Here is a 16413-nt window from a genome sequence, read left to right on the forward strand (position 1 = left end):
ACTTGGCACCAGAGGCATTTTATTAGCTTAATATTAATTGAAGCTATAAATTATAGCCCTAAAAATAGGTCTTTTAGAAGATGCAACTGAGAAGAGAGACAGACTGCATCATTAATTATAAACTGTAAAAAAGACATAGGTTGCTTACTTGCTACTCGGACCTGCCACCAGCCGTCTGCAACATCTGCAAAGAACAATTCGTTCAAGAGTGCCACGTTTGCAAAGAACAGTTCGTTCATGGAGGAACATTAATTAGGGTGATATATGTTCGTTGCGGCAAAATGTTTTAGTTATTCGGAATCTTTTCGCATTAATTACTTTGCGAGACTTTGATTTGATTTGTTTTATCTTTGGGTTGGCTGTCTATGCCTCTTCTCATTATCACTTTCTGATAAGAAAAATTATTTAAAAAATAAAAAAATAGAAAAATGTAAAAAAAAAAAAAAAACTTAGAGCAAATTTGAAAATTGTAAAAAAAATAAAAAATGTAAAAAATGAAAATAGGAGAAAAACGTAAAAAATAAAAAAGAGAAAAAAACATAAAAAAGAAAATGGAAATGAAAAAAACGTAAAAAATTTTAAAAAAACAAATAATAAAAAAACTTAAAAAATAAAAATAATAAAAATTTTAAAAATTAAAAAACGCAAAAACAATAAATTTTAAAAATAAAAATAAAAAATAAAAAAACACACTTAAAAAATAAAGAAAATGAAAAAAGTAAAAAAACATAAAAAAGGAATAACATAGAGTTTAAATAATAATAATAATAATATTTAAAATAATTAACTTTATTATATAAAATAAATTAAGCCATATTTTTTTAAAATTTTTGAAATTTTTAAAAATTTAATATATGTTAAATTATCAATGTTTCTAAAAGAAATATAAATACTATTATATATTTTTAATTTTTTAAAAAATTAATATTTTAAGCTACAAAATTTATATTATTTAATAATATTTAATTGTAATTTATTGTAGATTTTTTTTTTAAAAAAAAATATTTTATTTATTTATATAACCTCAAGTAATTGTAAATTGTAACCCTAAAACTCTAGAAGTAATATATATTTTTTATAAATATAAATTTCAAGAAACTTCATTATTCTCTAAATATAGTTTTGGATGGTTGATCCGTTTCAAAACGGTAGATAGCATGGAGCGTAAGTATCATCATTTACTTAAATATCATTTGATAAAAAAAATATATGTATATTAATTTTAACATTTTATTAAAATAAATTTTTAAATAGTTGACTTTTTGTTTGTCGATACAGAGTGAAATCAGTTTCTATTTTTTTTTTTTTGGTTTTTATAATTTTTATAAGCAATATAAGTTATCTCATTATATAATTAGTTAGATATTTATTTATATTAATATAAAAATATTTCTTTCATTTACAGTTATATTTATGTCAATATTTTTGATTGTCATGCATTAATATTTGTTTGTTATTTATTATTATTATTTCATTTGACTATATATTATATTATATCCATATAATATAATTAATAATTATATAATTTATTTTATACTATTTTGAAAATTATGAATAAATTAATTAAGTTTCGGTTGATCTTAACGAGATATATTATTATTATTATCATATTTTTAAATATAGTATATCTTAAATTGTTTTTAAAAAATATTTTATAGTATATATATAAATTCTATTATAAATATTAATATAGCATTCTCGCGTCTTTCATTTACGAGGCCATTATTAGCTTCTGTTGACCTGCCACCAGCCGCCTTCAAAAGAACTGTTCATGAGTGCTGGGCAGCAAGCAGACGGACAGAAAACTGCCTGCGCGTATTCTTGACGGCGAGAAACTTAGCGTCGGACCTTGTGATCTTTAAAGGCTCTCTAAACCTTAAGAAGCATCTTCGCTTGCCATCAACGCCGGCAGAAAACTACCGCAGTCCATGGCGCCGAGAAACTGGGCTTCGGGTTTTCCGTCGGAGCTTCTCTCTCAGATTTTTGAGCTCTGCAACTACTTTCATCGTGCACGTTTTGCCGCTGTTTGCCGCCCATGGCACACGGCAAAACTCCAGACTAGCAAACTGCTGTCTACTCCGTGGCTCATGTTATCTCTGCCCTTCGACTACAGACGTTGGCTCGCCGCCTCTTCCTCTGCCGATCTGGATCCAATGGCTAGACTTAGACTTCCTGATATTAATGGCCTCGCTGCCATTGGATCGTCTCCCGACGGCTGGCTCGTCTTCGTTGACATGGAAAATGAGATTCTCGTCCTGAATCCCCTGAACAAGGTCAGCATTCAGTTTCCCTCCTTCAAGACTTATCCTGAAGCAACGCCCTTGCATATTATACTTGTATTTCATAATCAAAGGCATATTGAAGCAAGACCTGACTTTCCCAATCTTTCCATGTTTTCAAAGTTGTTTTATCGCCCTCGTCTTCACCTGGGTCATCCACCGCCGCTGTTATTTATCAATCTATGGGTTTATTAATGATTTCGTTGTCTGACGGATGGGTTCCTGTGGATTTAGGCTATATCATTAGGGATGTAATTTTTCATAATGCAATGCTGTACGCTGTGAACATGGATGGGACAATATTGATTTGGGACATAAACAGAAAGTATCCGATACTTCTAGAAGAAATTAAACTTAAGGCTGAGGACCAAGGGAAAGAGAAACACTCATGATTATTTTTAGTTTGCTGTGTAGGAGAACTATTGGTGGTTTGGAGGCGAAATTGAAATGATCAAGAACGGTCTCAATCATTTAAAGTTTTCAAGTTAGTAATGGAAGAAAATTATATTATCAGACCAGGCGGTAAGAAAATACGATTTACTAGTTGGGAACAGATTTACCATATCGATAATTATAGTTTATTTTTGGGGATAAATCAATCACAAGCTTTGTCATGCGAAGAGTTTTCGACATTGAAAAATAATTCCATATATTATATGGATGATCCTGAAGATGTGATAAACAAGGTGAAATGATTTGACGTAGGAGTTTATGTCCTACGTTAAATTTGTTCATCTTATTCATCACATCTTCTGGATCGTTAGTAAAATATATATAATTATTTTTCAATATCGAAAACTCTTCACATGACAAAGTCTGTGATTGATTTATCTCCAAAAATAAATTATAATTGTCAATCTGGTAAATCTGTTCTCAACTAATAAATCTTATTCTCTTACCGCCTGGTCTGATAAGATACTTTTCTTCCATCATTAACTTAAAAATTTTAAATAATTGAGGTCGTTCTTGATCAGTCCAATTCTACTTCCACACCACCAGTAGTTTTCTTGCATAGTAAATTAAAAATAATTGTGGACGTTTCTCTTTTACTTGTTCCTCAGCCCTGAACTTGATTTCTTCTAGGAGTACCGGATACTATTTGTTTATGTCTCAAATCAGTATTGCCCCATCCAGTTTAGTTTAGTTGTTGATTTCTATTTGCCTCTGAACAATATGAAAATCATTCTGGTCATGATTTTGTACCATTTAGTATTCGGTTGAATTGTTATTTCGTCCTTCTCACTTACTATCTGTGTTAATTTGCTTGTTTTAGCAAGTTTGAAATTATTGCTTGTTTTCTTCTAAATTTATTGCTTGTTAATTTTCTTCTAAACTTCTTTTATATATTTTATCGTAAATGAAATTAAATAACAACGGTGGGAAGTTAATATAAAAGTTGTACGTACCCAGCTGATCCAGGAACGAGAGGGTTTTGGCCTCGAGAAACTACACAATGCTTTTTTTCTCTGCCGCTCTCCATGCCATCTCACACGTTTATTAATTGCGTGCGGATGGACTGGCAAAGGGAGATGATACTCATTAATATGTGCCATCAAGCAAAAGCTCGTAAATAAGGTTTAAATTTACCCCACACAACTCCTCTTTCACATTGATTGTTTCATAAAATCCACTACTCTTTTAACTAAAAAAACTTTCAAATTTCCCTGCCTTAACACTCTCACTTTTTCTTATTATTATTTTTTTTTACAAAAAAAAAGAGAAATTTAATAATGAAAAGAGGGGTGACACTCACTCACGAATAGTCGACAACAATACATACTGGATCAGTGCAGCAAATGGACATGGGAGACAGATGAATGCGCGCAGAAATTAATTAAACTAAGTTTAGCATGCCGTGATTCAAGGTAGACTCGAGTACCCCAATCAGCAGCCTTCATGTAGTCCAGGAGCTAGCTTTGCTTTCCTTGTGCCGGGTCATGATACAATTATTATATTGCACATTCCCTTAATTCGGACTTGTGACTACATAGCTCTTATCGGTTGGTACGGTTTCCTTTTCCCGCGAGCTGACATAAAGATGAACATTATCCATGAGTTAGCAATCAAGTCGAACCAATTCAATTCAGGAGCACATATATAGCTACGATGGGTTCTGTCGATAATCCATGAGTCCAACAGGTGAAGGAAGTGGGTTTAGCTCTAATCTGAACATACCATTACCCGATGGGACAGGTGATGACAAATAGAAGCTAATCTAAAGATAAGAAGAGTAAAAAATAATGACACGCTCATTTACATGGTTCCAAAATAACTTGGACTGTTGGACGTAAGGCGGAATCGCTGAGCACACCATGTCTGGTCGCGAGGTCCTTATGGCTGTAGAGATGCAAGCTGAAAGTAGAATCCGTGAGTGGGGTCACTACCGTGGTAAAAGCTTGAGGTAGCAACGGATAGCGCTTCTGATGTGCACTTTGAAGCCGTCCGCCTCTTTAAAGAGGAATGGTTTGTGACAGAATTTGGCAAGGACGATGACCATGGAGTTTCAAGGATGAAGAAAGATGTTGTGGTCGGGTGGGAAGGATATGGAGGAGGTCGACAACGATTGTTTCTTGATACCCGTCAAGATCTCAGTTCATCAGGTCAATTAATGACATAAAAAATTAATCCTTTTCCATTCTCGTACTGTCTATTTACATCTTTGATGAACTCAAGGGTAAATTTATTGGATCCAACTTTGCTTCCAGATTTCTTATTTTATTATCAAATGCTGCTGGAGAATACCAATCTCATTTGCCTTCTTTGCTTAATAATTTTGCTTGAAGTGCATTTATGATATGGTTGTAGATTTTGTTGGGACTTTGATGCCTTGCTAGAGGGGGGTAAATAGTCGATCATCCACGTTTCCTATAACTTGTTAGTATGCAACAGAAATACAAACAACACTAACAAGAAAAAAAACTAATCTACAAGACAATGAACAAGGAGAAAACATACAAACCTAGCACATTTATATAATTGAGTATGCAACAATTGAATTGGTACAAGTAGGAATAGAGCAACAGAAGATAGGAATTGCCACCTTAAGTATAAATGAAGATGATAACACATCATTATAGATTATGTAGTGGGGTTACCCAAAACACAAAAAGGACATGACTATATTTGACCATCAGTGGTCGAGCTAGAGTAAAGGATGTACACATGAAAAAGACAGCATTCAGTAAACGGAACAGACATTATGAGTTTTTAATGATATCGTTTGGAATTACTGATGCTCCTACTACTATAATGAATTTGAGTAATTGGATGGCCCTAGAATAGTTGGATTGGTCTGTCGTCATTTTATTGATGATATCCGGATCTATTTAAGATCGAAGGAGGAGCATATTCAAAAAAGGTAGATCCGTTATCTTAGCGGCCCCCCTAGTGTCGATCCCACGGATATGGAGGGAGGTTCATGTAGGTACACAGGCCATAGGCGCATGGCGGGGTAAACCCCAGTTCGTCAGTTCCTGAGAATCGACCTCTGACCATTACGCCAGAGATACCATGCGCCCACCATCTGCGCTACGCCCTGGGGGCAGGAGGAGCAAATTCAAGATGTTATGGAGGGAGTGCTGATATGGGAAGTTCATCAAATGCACATTTTGGTTATGATTTTTGGGACATGTGGTTTCTAGAAAATATATTTTCATGGATCTTTAAAAGGAAAAAACTATTACTAGCTGAGAAGTTAGAGCACTTATTTGTGTCTATGGTTGCTTAGTCACATTTTATGGAACGAGTCAATGAAACACAAGTTGATGAACAACACCTCAAATTCTGAAATAGCAAACAAGATTAATGATTTGTAGACATATTTTTCACACAATGAAGATGAGACTATCAGTTTCAAAGAAGACTGTGTGTCTAGAGACACTTGATTAAAGAAGACATACTACCGAGAAGCACATCGATCATGATTATATTCATAGTCCATTCGAGAAGTATCCAGATGTAGCGAGACCTAAATCGCTCCAATTGATGGAACGATATGAAGAATGACATTGTGGACTTTGCAACTCGATGCTTGGTGTGCCAATAAGTAAAGGTAGACATTAGAGTGACATAATGGAAGTGTAGTGAGCTCATAATCCACATAGAGCGACAGAGACAAGTAGACTTACTTTGGAAGATTTTATACCTATGTAGAGAGGGGAGTATAATAAACTAGACTTTGGAGAGTGCTTGATTTGATTTGGGTGATTCGTTGATCGATTTATCAAGTTCGTCCATTTCCTACTTGTAGGATTGTAGGCATGTGAGAGAGAGAGAGAGAGAGAGAGAGGGGGGGGAGGGGTTGAATCACTTGTATTTTAAAAAACGAGTCTTTTTCGATTTTATAAAAATCAAGTTCGCAGCAGAAAAACAAACTAAGTGTGAAAAGAAAAAGAGACAGAAATGAAATACGATGATTTACTTGGTTCGAAGTCTTCAACGACTCCTACTTCAAGACTTTGGTCCTTTGAATCTATCGATAAGCAATCCAATAAAATCTTCTACCGATAAACTTTTGATAGAGAAAACGAGTACAAAGAGTAATAATAGAAAAGTGTAACACCCTGCACTTTCCTATGCAATTTAATGAATACGAAAGTACAACTTTAAATTATACCGACTTTTGTGGTTGAAGATCATGGCTCAAAGTTGGTGTCATTCTGATTGCAGCAATCCGGCAAAGCAAAGTAGTAGCGAAGCAACTTAAATGATCATAGGAGTTCGTGTAAGAGTTGTATTTTGAATGTTCTCGTTGACCTCCTTTTAAATAGTGTTGGAGGTGTTTCCAATGCTTCAGGGTGCCTTTAATGGCGCTTATCAGATCTGCAACCTCCAATTTTTATTTGCACGAGGGCACCTCTAATGGCTCTGAGGGGCCTCCAATGTACTCTGAGGGGCCTCCCCATAGTGAAATGCTATCCTCAAAATTTATCCGGCGAGGGCACCTCCATGCAACTCCGAGGCACCTCAAACATCCAAGACTAAGTTATGCATTTTAGCTTTTGCAAAACTCATTAGCCCAAATAACAAAGTAGAGTTATGACAATAAAAATAAAATAATATTATTAATTAGATCTTATCTTACCAAGACCAGGATTTACATGATTTCAGTTTAGATTTTCAAAATGGATCTAAGTTGGACCAGCATCTACAGTCCCACTGTAACTCGTCCTTACTGGATCACTCTCCTCCAGTGCTTACCTTACTTACTATTGTAGACTTAACACTTGAACCACCTGGATTGTTGCGACCCAACTGGACTTACTACCATATATCAGCCTATCTGTTTTTCTTGTGCCAGTTATCAACCTAAGTAGACTTTAGTCTGGAGTCAGATCTCATCAAATCTTTCAATCTTGCACACTTGGTAAATTATATATATATATATATATATATATATATATATATATTTGATGTGCCTTGCAGTATTAGCTCTAGTCAGACGTGATCTGAATCATTGTCCAGGTTAAAACAGCTTGGAATGTTACAACTTAGGAACAATTTCATTGGGTACCTCCCTAGAAAGAATTAAGCTTTCACAAGCTTGGATATTGTAGCTTGGGAAGAACCAATTGGGTACACATCCAAAAAAAACTCAAGCCCCCTGGCTCTATAAATAGAAATTTGGGAGCAACCCGTTTGAATACATCTTCTACCGACCAGCACAGCATAGAAGCATCCCCACGACGAAATGCCCTCAATTCACGCACCACAAGAGTATCCCTGCCTTTGAAAATCTCCCATGGAGCTCAACTATCTTTGGCTGTGAGAGCCTCCTACCTTTGGAGATCCCCTCTACACCTCAAAGAACCCTGCCTAAGGACATCTCCCCTAGATTATGACTCCTCCCGTGTGTCCTGTCATCCCACTTTATTACTTCCATCAACACCTATTTAATTAATAATCTCCAGGTGGTGCTATTATCTAAGCTGGGACACTACTATTGACGATGGAAGTCTCTCCAGAATTTGAATTCTTTTGGTCGTTTGACTTAATTATTCCCACCGGTTGAATTTGGAGCCCGCCGCTGACATTTCGATTCTTAGACAGAAAGAGGTGAGAATGGTGGAAAGACGACCAGTAATCATCTAAAAATGTACAAAAAAGAAATTAAAAAAAAATTAATCTAGCTTGAACCAAACAGGAGGCGGCCACTTCAGTCGAGGATCGCCTGGTAAGATACTTGTGAATGTGTGATCGGTCATACTGTAGATGCCTACGTCAACGGGGAAAGGAAGGCAACTCTGACTTTCTCCCGAAATACTTTGTTCTTCGATTCTCATGCTCCTTCGATGACGGTTAAAGAGTGTCAGTTCGTCGGTAAAATATATGGAATTAGGCCTCAAGTGTGGGAAATCGGATGCAGAGAGGCAAAGCGGGTGGTTGTCGCCCAAGAAGATGATCAACTCTCCCAAGTCCTTCACTTGTTCTGTTCTTCTACTTAGAATCTCCTCCTCCAGTTGTAACCTGTAAACCTCGACAAAGACAGTGGGGTCATGCCTGCCCAGCTTCCTCTGAATGTTCAAGAGATCTCCTCGGGGAGTCTCGGCCAGGTAGTCAAAGTGGCAGTGATCAGGATCGGGCGGAGTGACCGGTGTAAATGTGGGCAGTTCGCCACGTCGAAGTCGGGCGTCGTCGATGACGCAAACTTGCACGGATCCTGAGATCGTGGTCGCGTACAGTTTGCCTTTGTGGAAGAGAATGTCCTGAAATTGATTCACATCATTTAACTGGAACCAACTGTCGTAGCCGGAGCGGGTGAAACAGATGCTGGGAATAAAATAGTGGATGAACACGACAGTGTAGTCATCTTCGAGCGAGGGATCAGCCGATAGGATTGCTTTGAAGGGAGGAGTTTCTATCAGCGATTCAGTCAATGGAAATTGTCGACGTGTTCGGATATTGGAGCGCTCATCGTTGTCGTGGATGATGTCGAGGTGATTGGAGACGACGGAGGGGAGGTCAATTTGCGAGCCGGTGATCGGGTTTAGTAGTTGAAACAGCCCCAAGCTGGTGTCGTATGTGATGACCCAGCCGTGAGCGGAGCCGAGAAGGAACCGGCGGCTTATGGGAGCGTCCGGGAGGGGGATGGTGTACTCCCTTCCCTCGTCGAGGGTGTAGAAGGTGGCGGCGGAGGAGTCCCTGTCAGGGCCGCCCCCGAACATGAGCCAGGGGCCCTGCCCCCGGAACTCGAAGCGTCTGCTGCGCGTGCGCACCTCGTGGGCGGCGGCTGACCACGAGACGCAGACGGCGGCGGAGCGAAGCAGCTGAGGAAGGGAGAGTTTGGAGAAGATAAGGGAAAAGAGATCCAAAGAAAGATCAACCCATCTGTCGCCGCAGCCATCGCCACCGCCACCGCCGGCCATTATAGAAAGATTCTCTGGTTACCCTGATTTTATAACCTTTTCGTTTGAATCTTTCTCAACAATTTTATTTTATTTTTACTATTTTTTAATAGATTGAAATAGTAAGAAAAAATAAACGGATTATATCATTAATGCTTTTTTTTTATTTTAAAGAAACCAAAAATTAAATTAATTTATTGGCAATCTTATAAGATTAGATTGAAGTTGTCAGAATTAAATTACTTTTAAAATTATTGGCAATCTTATAAACACACGTTATTTTTAAAATTTAAGTCTTTTTTATTTTTTTAAGAAAATAAATTATTTAAATTCCAACTTTATAACCCCTTTAGTTAATAATGGTTTTACTTTTTTCAAATTATTTTATTAAATAAAATAGTGTTTTCTAAAAGCTAATCTAATAATTTACTTTTCTAAATTATTTTATTCAATGAAATAGTACAGTGCAATAATTAAATTGATAAAATATACATTTGATTGTAAAGAACCGGCATAAACGGACTATAGATAAACAACCAACTCTCACGCTACCATAATTCTCACGCTACCATAATTGTAGAATTATTAATTAGTATGAGTGGATGTTTTGTAGAATTATTAATTAGTATGAGTGGATGTTTGGTTGATGTATTTAAAAATGAGAAAATGAAATGATAGTAAAAGATGATATTTGAATTGTGAGTTTGGGAATGATAATTTAGGAATGATTTCTAAATTTATGGTAATCAACCAAGCTCATATAACTAGGTATATTTCATTTTCATTCTCATTCTCATTATATTTTACTATCAAACTCATATCCATAATCATTTCTATCATTTAACCAAATACCACCTGAGTTTAATTCTAGGGAGGTTGTTAAACGTTCGGCATGTGACATATAGGTTAATTCGATTCTACGTGGAACGTAGATCCTTTTGATCGTAATTTATGAACCAGAGGATAAATTATTACATTCATTAATTGATGAGGATGGATCTTACCTATTAATTAATTAATTTGTATGATCTATCCTCTAAATCATAAATTATGGTGTAGAGGATCCTGAGTGTTCTATATAATAGTACAGTCAAAATCTTCTGGATCGTAATTTATGGTTAGAAGACGAACCATTATCTATTAATTGATGGGAATAGATTCCATCTGTTAAATAGATGAGATTTATCCTTATCAATTAATCAACTTGTATGTTCTTGCTCAGGACAGTGGAGTGTGATAAATAAGAGCTAGTGTGATAAATCAGTTGCTCTTAGGGAACGAAAAATTAAATAATTTTTATTGTTTTAAAAAGACAGACGTTATAAATGAATATCTATCTCTTGCTCATATTAAATTTGATATTAAACTAATTATTGACGTTGCTTTTAAATAGCAAAGGACTCTCAGTTAAGTGACTTATGCACATGGCTTGATCCTAAATCAAATACAACTCATTAATTTTGAAGATGATTGATTCTAACTTGAAAGTTTAAATATTTCATTAATTACTAAAGTAAATCTGAAAAATATAAATGGATCATGATGGACGACCCAAACATCATGAATGATTCAAACATTCTGTGTAGGATCATAGGCACATGAGAGAGGAATCATGTGAATTTTAAAACACGTTCTTTTTTAGTTTTTTAAAATTGAGTGCGCAATCGAATACAATTAAGTAAAATTAAAAAAAGGAAAATAAAACATGAATGATTTTACTTGGTTCAGAGCTTTCGATGACTCCTACTCCAAAACTCAAGTCATTTGGACCTTTCCGATAAATAATCCACTAATCAATCATAATCAAATACATGAATGAATAAGTAGGAAGTATAAACCTATATTTCCGTTATGCATAATTTAAATGACTTAAAAAAATATTACAACCACGAATATGTAGAATTTGGTTAGCTCGGGTGTTGGAGTTGGTCTGTCTGCAGTAGTCAGGTATGGCAGTGTCGCAGTACAACAATAGTACGAGGTCGGAGCAACCGGATGTTGGACCCCGTGGTAGTTTTGATGTGATCAACCAAGTTGGTTAGGTCCTGTTGTGTTTGATTCATGTGTCTGAGTGTGCAGGAGCTTAGGAACACAGGAAGTCGAGTGGAAGACGCAGCTAGCAAGAAGGACGGCACGGGAAGGGAGCCGACGGGCTATGTGCGTCCGAAGGACGAGAGAGCTGCGGAAGAGTACTCCGGTGGACGTGAAGAGCGTGCGCGGCGTTCGAGGGGCGTTAAGCCAGGACGGAAGGCTGCTCGAGGAGAAGGTCGGGAATTGAGTTCGGGTGAGCCCTATTCCGGTTGGCCGCAATCACCCAAAAGAACGGAGCGTCAGAAGCTGAAGAAAGCAAACTGAAAGTGGAGCTGCCAGCTTGGAGGCGCCTCCATCAGGCTTGGAGGCGCCTCCAGCTTGAAGGCGCCTTCAACCTTGTTGAAGGCGCCTTCAACAGGTCAAAGTGACTGTTTCAAGCCGCGGATAAAGTTTTATCCACTCACCTCTTGGAGGCGCCTTGGACCCTTATTGGAGGCGCCTTGAACCCTCGATATCAGATTTCCAGAGGCTAATTAAAGGCCCTTGGAGCTAGGAATTCATAACAACTTCTACATTCAACTCTGTAAGCAATTCCTATCAGTAGTTCTGAGCAATTAGAGTGTAAAAGGCTTCTCCGCCTTCAGCAAAGGAGAATTTTCTTAGTGCGCTTTTCACTGTCCTGGATTAACAACCCTCTTGGTTATAACCAGGTTAAAATTTTGTTTCTGCTTTTATTTCCTGTCTCTATTATTTTACTACTGCATTTATTTCTGAGTTGAAATCCGAGGAGGGTAGTTTTATTTTTTGTTTTCAGCAATTCATCCCCTCTTGTCGGTCTCCGCTGCACCTACACCGGATAGTCAAGAAATTGTATAGAAGATGTGTATTCTGAATGCTACCACTGACCTCCTTTTAAACAGTATTGGAGGCACCTCCACTAGCGCTTATCCGATCCGCAACCTTTGGTTTTTATATGCGCGAGGGCACCTCCATTAGCTCTGAGGCACCTCCAACGCATTCTGAGACGCCTCCAATGTGCTCCGAGGCCCCTTCCCACAGCGAAACATTATCTTCAAATCTTATCTGCGCGAGGTACTCCCTCCTTGTCTAGGGCGTCTACATCTCGCTTCGAGATGTCTTCCTGCAACTCTGAGGCACCTCTAGTACTGTTCATCTGAGACTCATTTATGTATTTTAGCTCATGCAAAATGCGTTAGTCCAAACAACAAAGATACCTTACAAAACAGAGTTAGTAAAATAAAATAATAATATTAATTAGATCATATCTTACTAAGATCAGAATCTAGTCATGATCCCAACTTAGACCTCCAAAATGGGTTAAAGTTGGAGCAACGCCTACCGTCCCATTGGGACTCGTTATCACTGGATCACTCTCCTCAGTAATTACCTTACTTACCATTGCAAACTTACTTGACACTTGACCCATCAAGACCTCATGTCAGATGCCCCATAAGGACTTTAGCCAGTTATCAAGTCCCATGGACTCAACTGAGTTTCCTATCATATATCAATATATCTGGTCTTCCCATGCCAGTTATCAAGTCCTCCAGATCTAACTGGACTTCAGTCTTGTGTCAAGTCCTATCAAGTCTTTCAGTCCTGCACACTTGGTAAACGGATTAGAAAACACAATATCTAACATTTATCCATTTATCATTCATTAAAATATGAGTTTGACTATTAGTGATAACTGCACCAATAATCTCACTCTTTTTGCTGTAATGATGACCTGGGTTAAAATTAGAAAAATATGCCAAAAAATAACATAATGTTTAAGAGAAAAGAAATAAATTAGCATTTTGTTCATTTTCTTAATCATTGTTGGGTTATGATTTTAAGATTTATCAGATTTTTCTTATCTTCAACTCTTTATCCTCCTCCTTTGATATTCATCAAAACATAAACGAAGCAGTATAAGTAAACAAGAGGAAGCAATCAATGGATATCCAAAAGAGTAGACATATATACTAAAAAGTAACCAGTAAGTAAGTCAAACATATAGTGTTAGGACCGAAAAGTAGCTAGAGGGGGGGGGGGGGGGGGAATAGCTCTTCGCGTGCTCGTTGCTCGGCGTTGCTTGTTTCTTTAAAGATGCGCAGCGGAAAATACAGAAACAAACCACACAACGCTAACAAGGTTGGTTTACTTGGTATCCACCTCACAAGAGGTGACTAGTCCAAGGATCCACACCTACACACACACCCTCCACTAATAAAACTCTCCTTTATGGTAACTACCAAGGGCGGAGAAGCCCTACAAGACTCAATACAAGAAGAAAGGGAAAGGTAATGAAATACAAGATTACAAGCTTACAATGAGAGCAAAAAACCCTAACCCTAGTTTCTTCTTCTTGCTTTGATCCGCCTCTTGACTTGGAAGAACCTCCAAGAGCCTTCAAGAACTGGCGATCTCGAGCTTGAGAAGAGCTGTGAAGAAGCTGGTGAAGATCTGAAATGAATCGGTGAAGAGATGCCGAAGGAAATGAACGCCTGCGGCTTAAATCGACGCTAACGGTCGAATCCCGATCGATTGGAATGCTCCCAATCGATCGGGGAGGCTTTGGATCGATCCACGGATCGATCCAGAGCGCCTCCGTGCGATCGGCGGATCGATCCACGGATCGAACCAGCGCTTATCGACGGCCTCCCAATCGATCCAGCGATCGATTGGGACCTCGATCGATCCACCGATCGATCCGAGGCTTTTGGGAAAAGCTTGGATCGATCCACTGATCGATCCGGAGGCCTGGATCGATCCACTGATCGATTCAGAGGCTTTCTGTTTGCTGGGAAAAGCCTGAATCGATTGACTGATCGATCCACTGATCAATCCACTGATCAATCCACTGATCAATTCACTGATCAATCCACTGATTGATTCAGCTCTTGATTTTTACCCAAAACCAAGTCCCAAGCCTCCCAAACCAACATCCGGTCAACCATGACTTGTTGGTACATAAAACCTAGCATCCGGTCACCCTTGAGCAGCTAGGACTCTCTCAACAAGTGTCCGGTCAATCTCTTTAACCCACTTGGACTTTTCTCTTCTTGTCAAGTATCCGGTCAATCCCTAAGACCTACTTGGACTTTTCTTCCTCGTGTCAAGTATCCGGTCAATCCCTTTGACCTACTTGGATTCTCACCAGATGTCTGGTCAACCTTGACCCCTCTGGATTTCTTCTGCCTGGCTTCACTCACCAGGACTTTCCCAATTGCCTAGCTTCACTCACTAGGACTTCCTTTCTGCCTAGCTTCATTCACTAGGATTTTCCCTTCTACCTAGCTTCACTCACTAGGACTTTCACCTGGCTTCACTCACCAGGATTTTCCCTTCTGCCTAGCTTCACTCACTAGGACTTCCTTTCTGCCTAGCTTCACTCACTAGGACTTTCACCTGGCTTCACTCACCAGGATTTTCCCTTCTGCCTAGCTTCACTCACTAGGACTTCCTTTCTGCCTAGCTTCACTCACTAGAACTTCCTTACTGCCTAACATCCCAGTTAGGACTTCCCAGTCAAGTATCCGGTCAACCTTGACCTACTTGCCTCTTTTTCATCCAACCTGATCAGACCCTGATCAGAGGGGAATTGCACCAGACAATCTCCCCAAATGCACAATTGCATTGTCAAACATCGAAACTCAAACCAAGACTCAAGCTTGGTCAACCAGGTCAGCCTTGACCTGAGGGATATTGCACCAACAATCTCCCCCTTTTTGATGTTTGACAATAACACATTTAAGTTAGGCTAATCCCATAGCCTCAACCTCCTTCATGCCACTAGGTAATGAAGACATAAGTTAAACCCTTCATTCTCCTCCTAAGAGGGCAAACTCCCTCTAGGTAATGAAGTCCTAACTTAAACCCTTCATTCTCCCCCTATTGGCACACATCAAACCATGCCTCATTTTTGGACACACATCAACAAATTCACTTGTTGAAAACTCTCCCCCTGAAGAGTTGCTCATCGTTGTTCACAACTTCACTCGTTGTGATCAATACGATAATGAAGAACTTAACCCTACATTCTCCCCCAATGTAGGCAAATGCCCATCCTTGAGCATTATCCACTTGAAACCACTTGAACAATGAGGATATCCACTCCCCATTAAAGTTCAAACGCTCAACCTTGAGCATATTTTTAAAAGAAGGTTAACCACCTTCCAAGGTTCATGAAAAATAGGTTTCATGCCCTTAGTGAGTAACTCCCCCTAAAGACATGGTGGTAACTTCTGTCATTGCACCAACAATGACTTGGAATCCCTAAACCTTTAGGAAACCTAAAATTAGAAGTTTCGAGGTTCAAATATTCAAAATTTGAAACAAACCTCAACCTAAACTTCAACTTAGCCTTCCTTAACCAATCTATCATTGTTTTCCACACGAAAATACCCTTTTTATGTATACAAATGTATTTTCAGGGGTTTGGAATGGTTACCTAGACTAAAATAGGTTCAAAATGCTGAAAATAAGCTTTCCCAGCCAAAATCCGCATCTTCAATCGATTGGAGTTGGGTTCCAATCGATTGAACCCTGCTGAATCGATCCACTGATCGATTCAGTCTACTTGGATCGATCGGCTGATCGATCCAGCGAGCTTCTGCTCGCTAGAATTACCTTCTGAATCGATCCACTGATCGATTCAGACACTCCAATCGATCCATGGATCGATCGGAGCTCTGATAGTTGCTGAAATTTCATTTCAGTCAACTTCAGAAACCTCTAGAAAATTTTACAAAATT

General features: G+C 38.2%; 1 protein-coding gene across 1 annotated transcript; it reads right to left on the reverse strand.

The window, feature by feature from the left end:
* Positions 1 to 8398: 8398 nt before the first annotated feature.
* Positions 8399 to 9643, reverse strand: LOC122044951 (F-box protein At2g05970-like). The gene has a single exon (XM_042604983.1). It carries the CDS (start codon positions 9641 to 9643, stop codon positions 8399 to 8401), a length of 1245 nt encoding a protein of 414 aa, XP_042460917.1.
* Between the last annotated feature and the right edge of the window lie 6770 nt (positions 9644 to 16413).

This window comes from Zingiber officinale, chromosome 1B, assembly GCF_018446385.1.
Source record: "Zingiber officinale cultivar Zhangliang chromosome 1B, Zo_v1.1, whole genome shotgun sequence".
Lineage (NCBI taxonomy): Eukaryota > Viridiplantae > Streptophyta > Magnoliopsida > Zingiberales > Zingiberaceae > Zingiber > Zingiber officinale.

What these genes read in the sequence shown, in the direction of transcription:
- LOC122044951 (XM_042604983.1), bottom strand. Translation starts at nt 9,643, where the DNA reads ATGGCCGGCGGTGGCGGTGGCGATGGCTGCGGCGACAGATGGGTTGAT.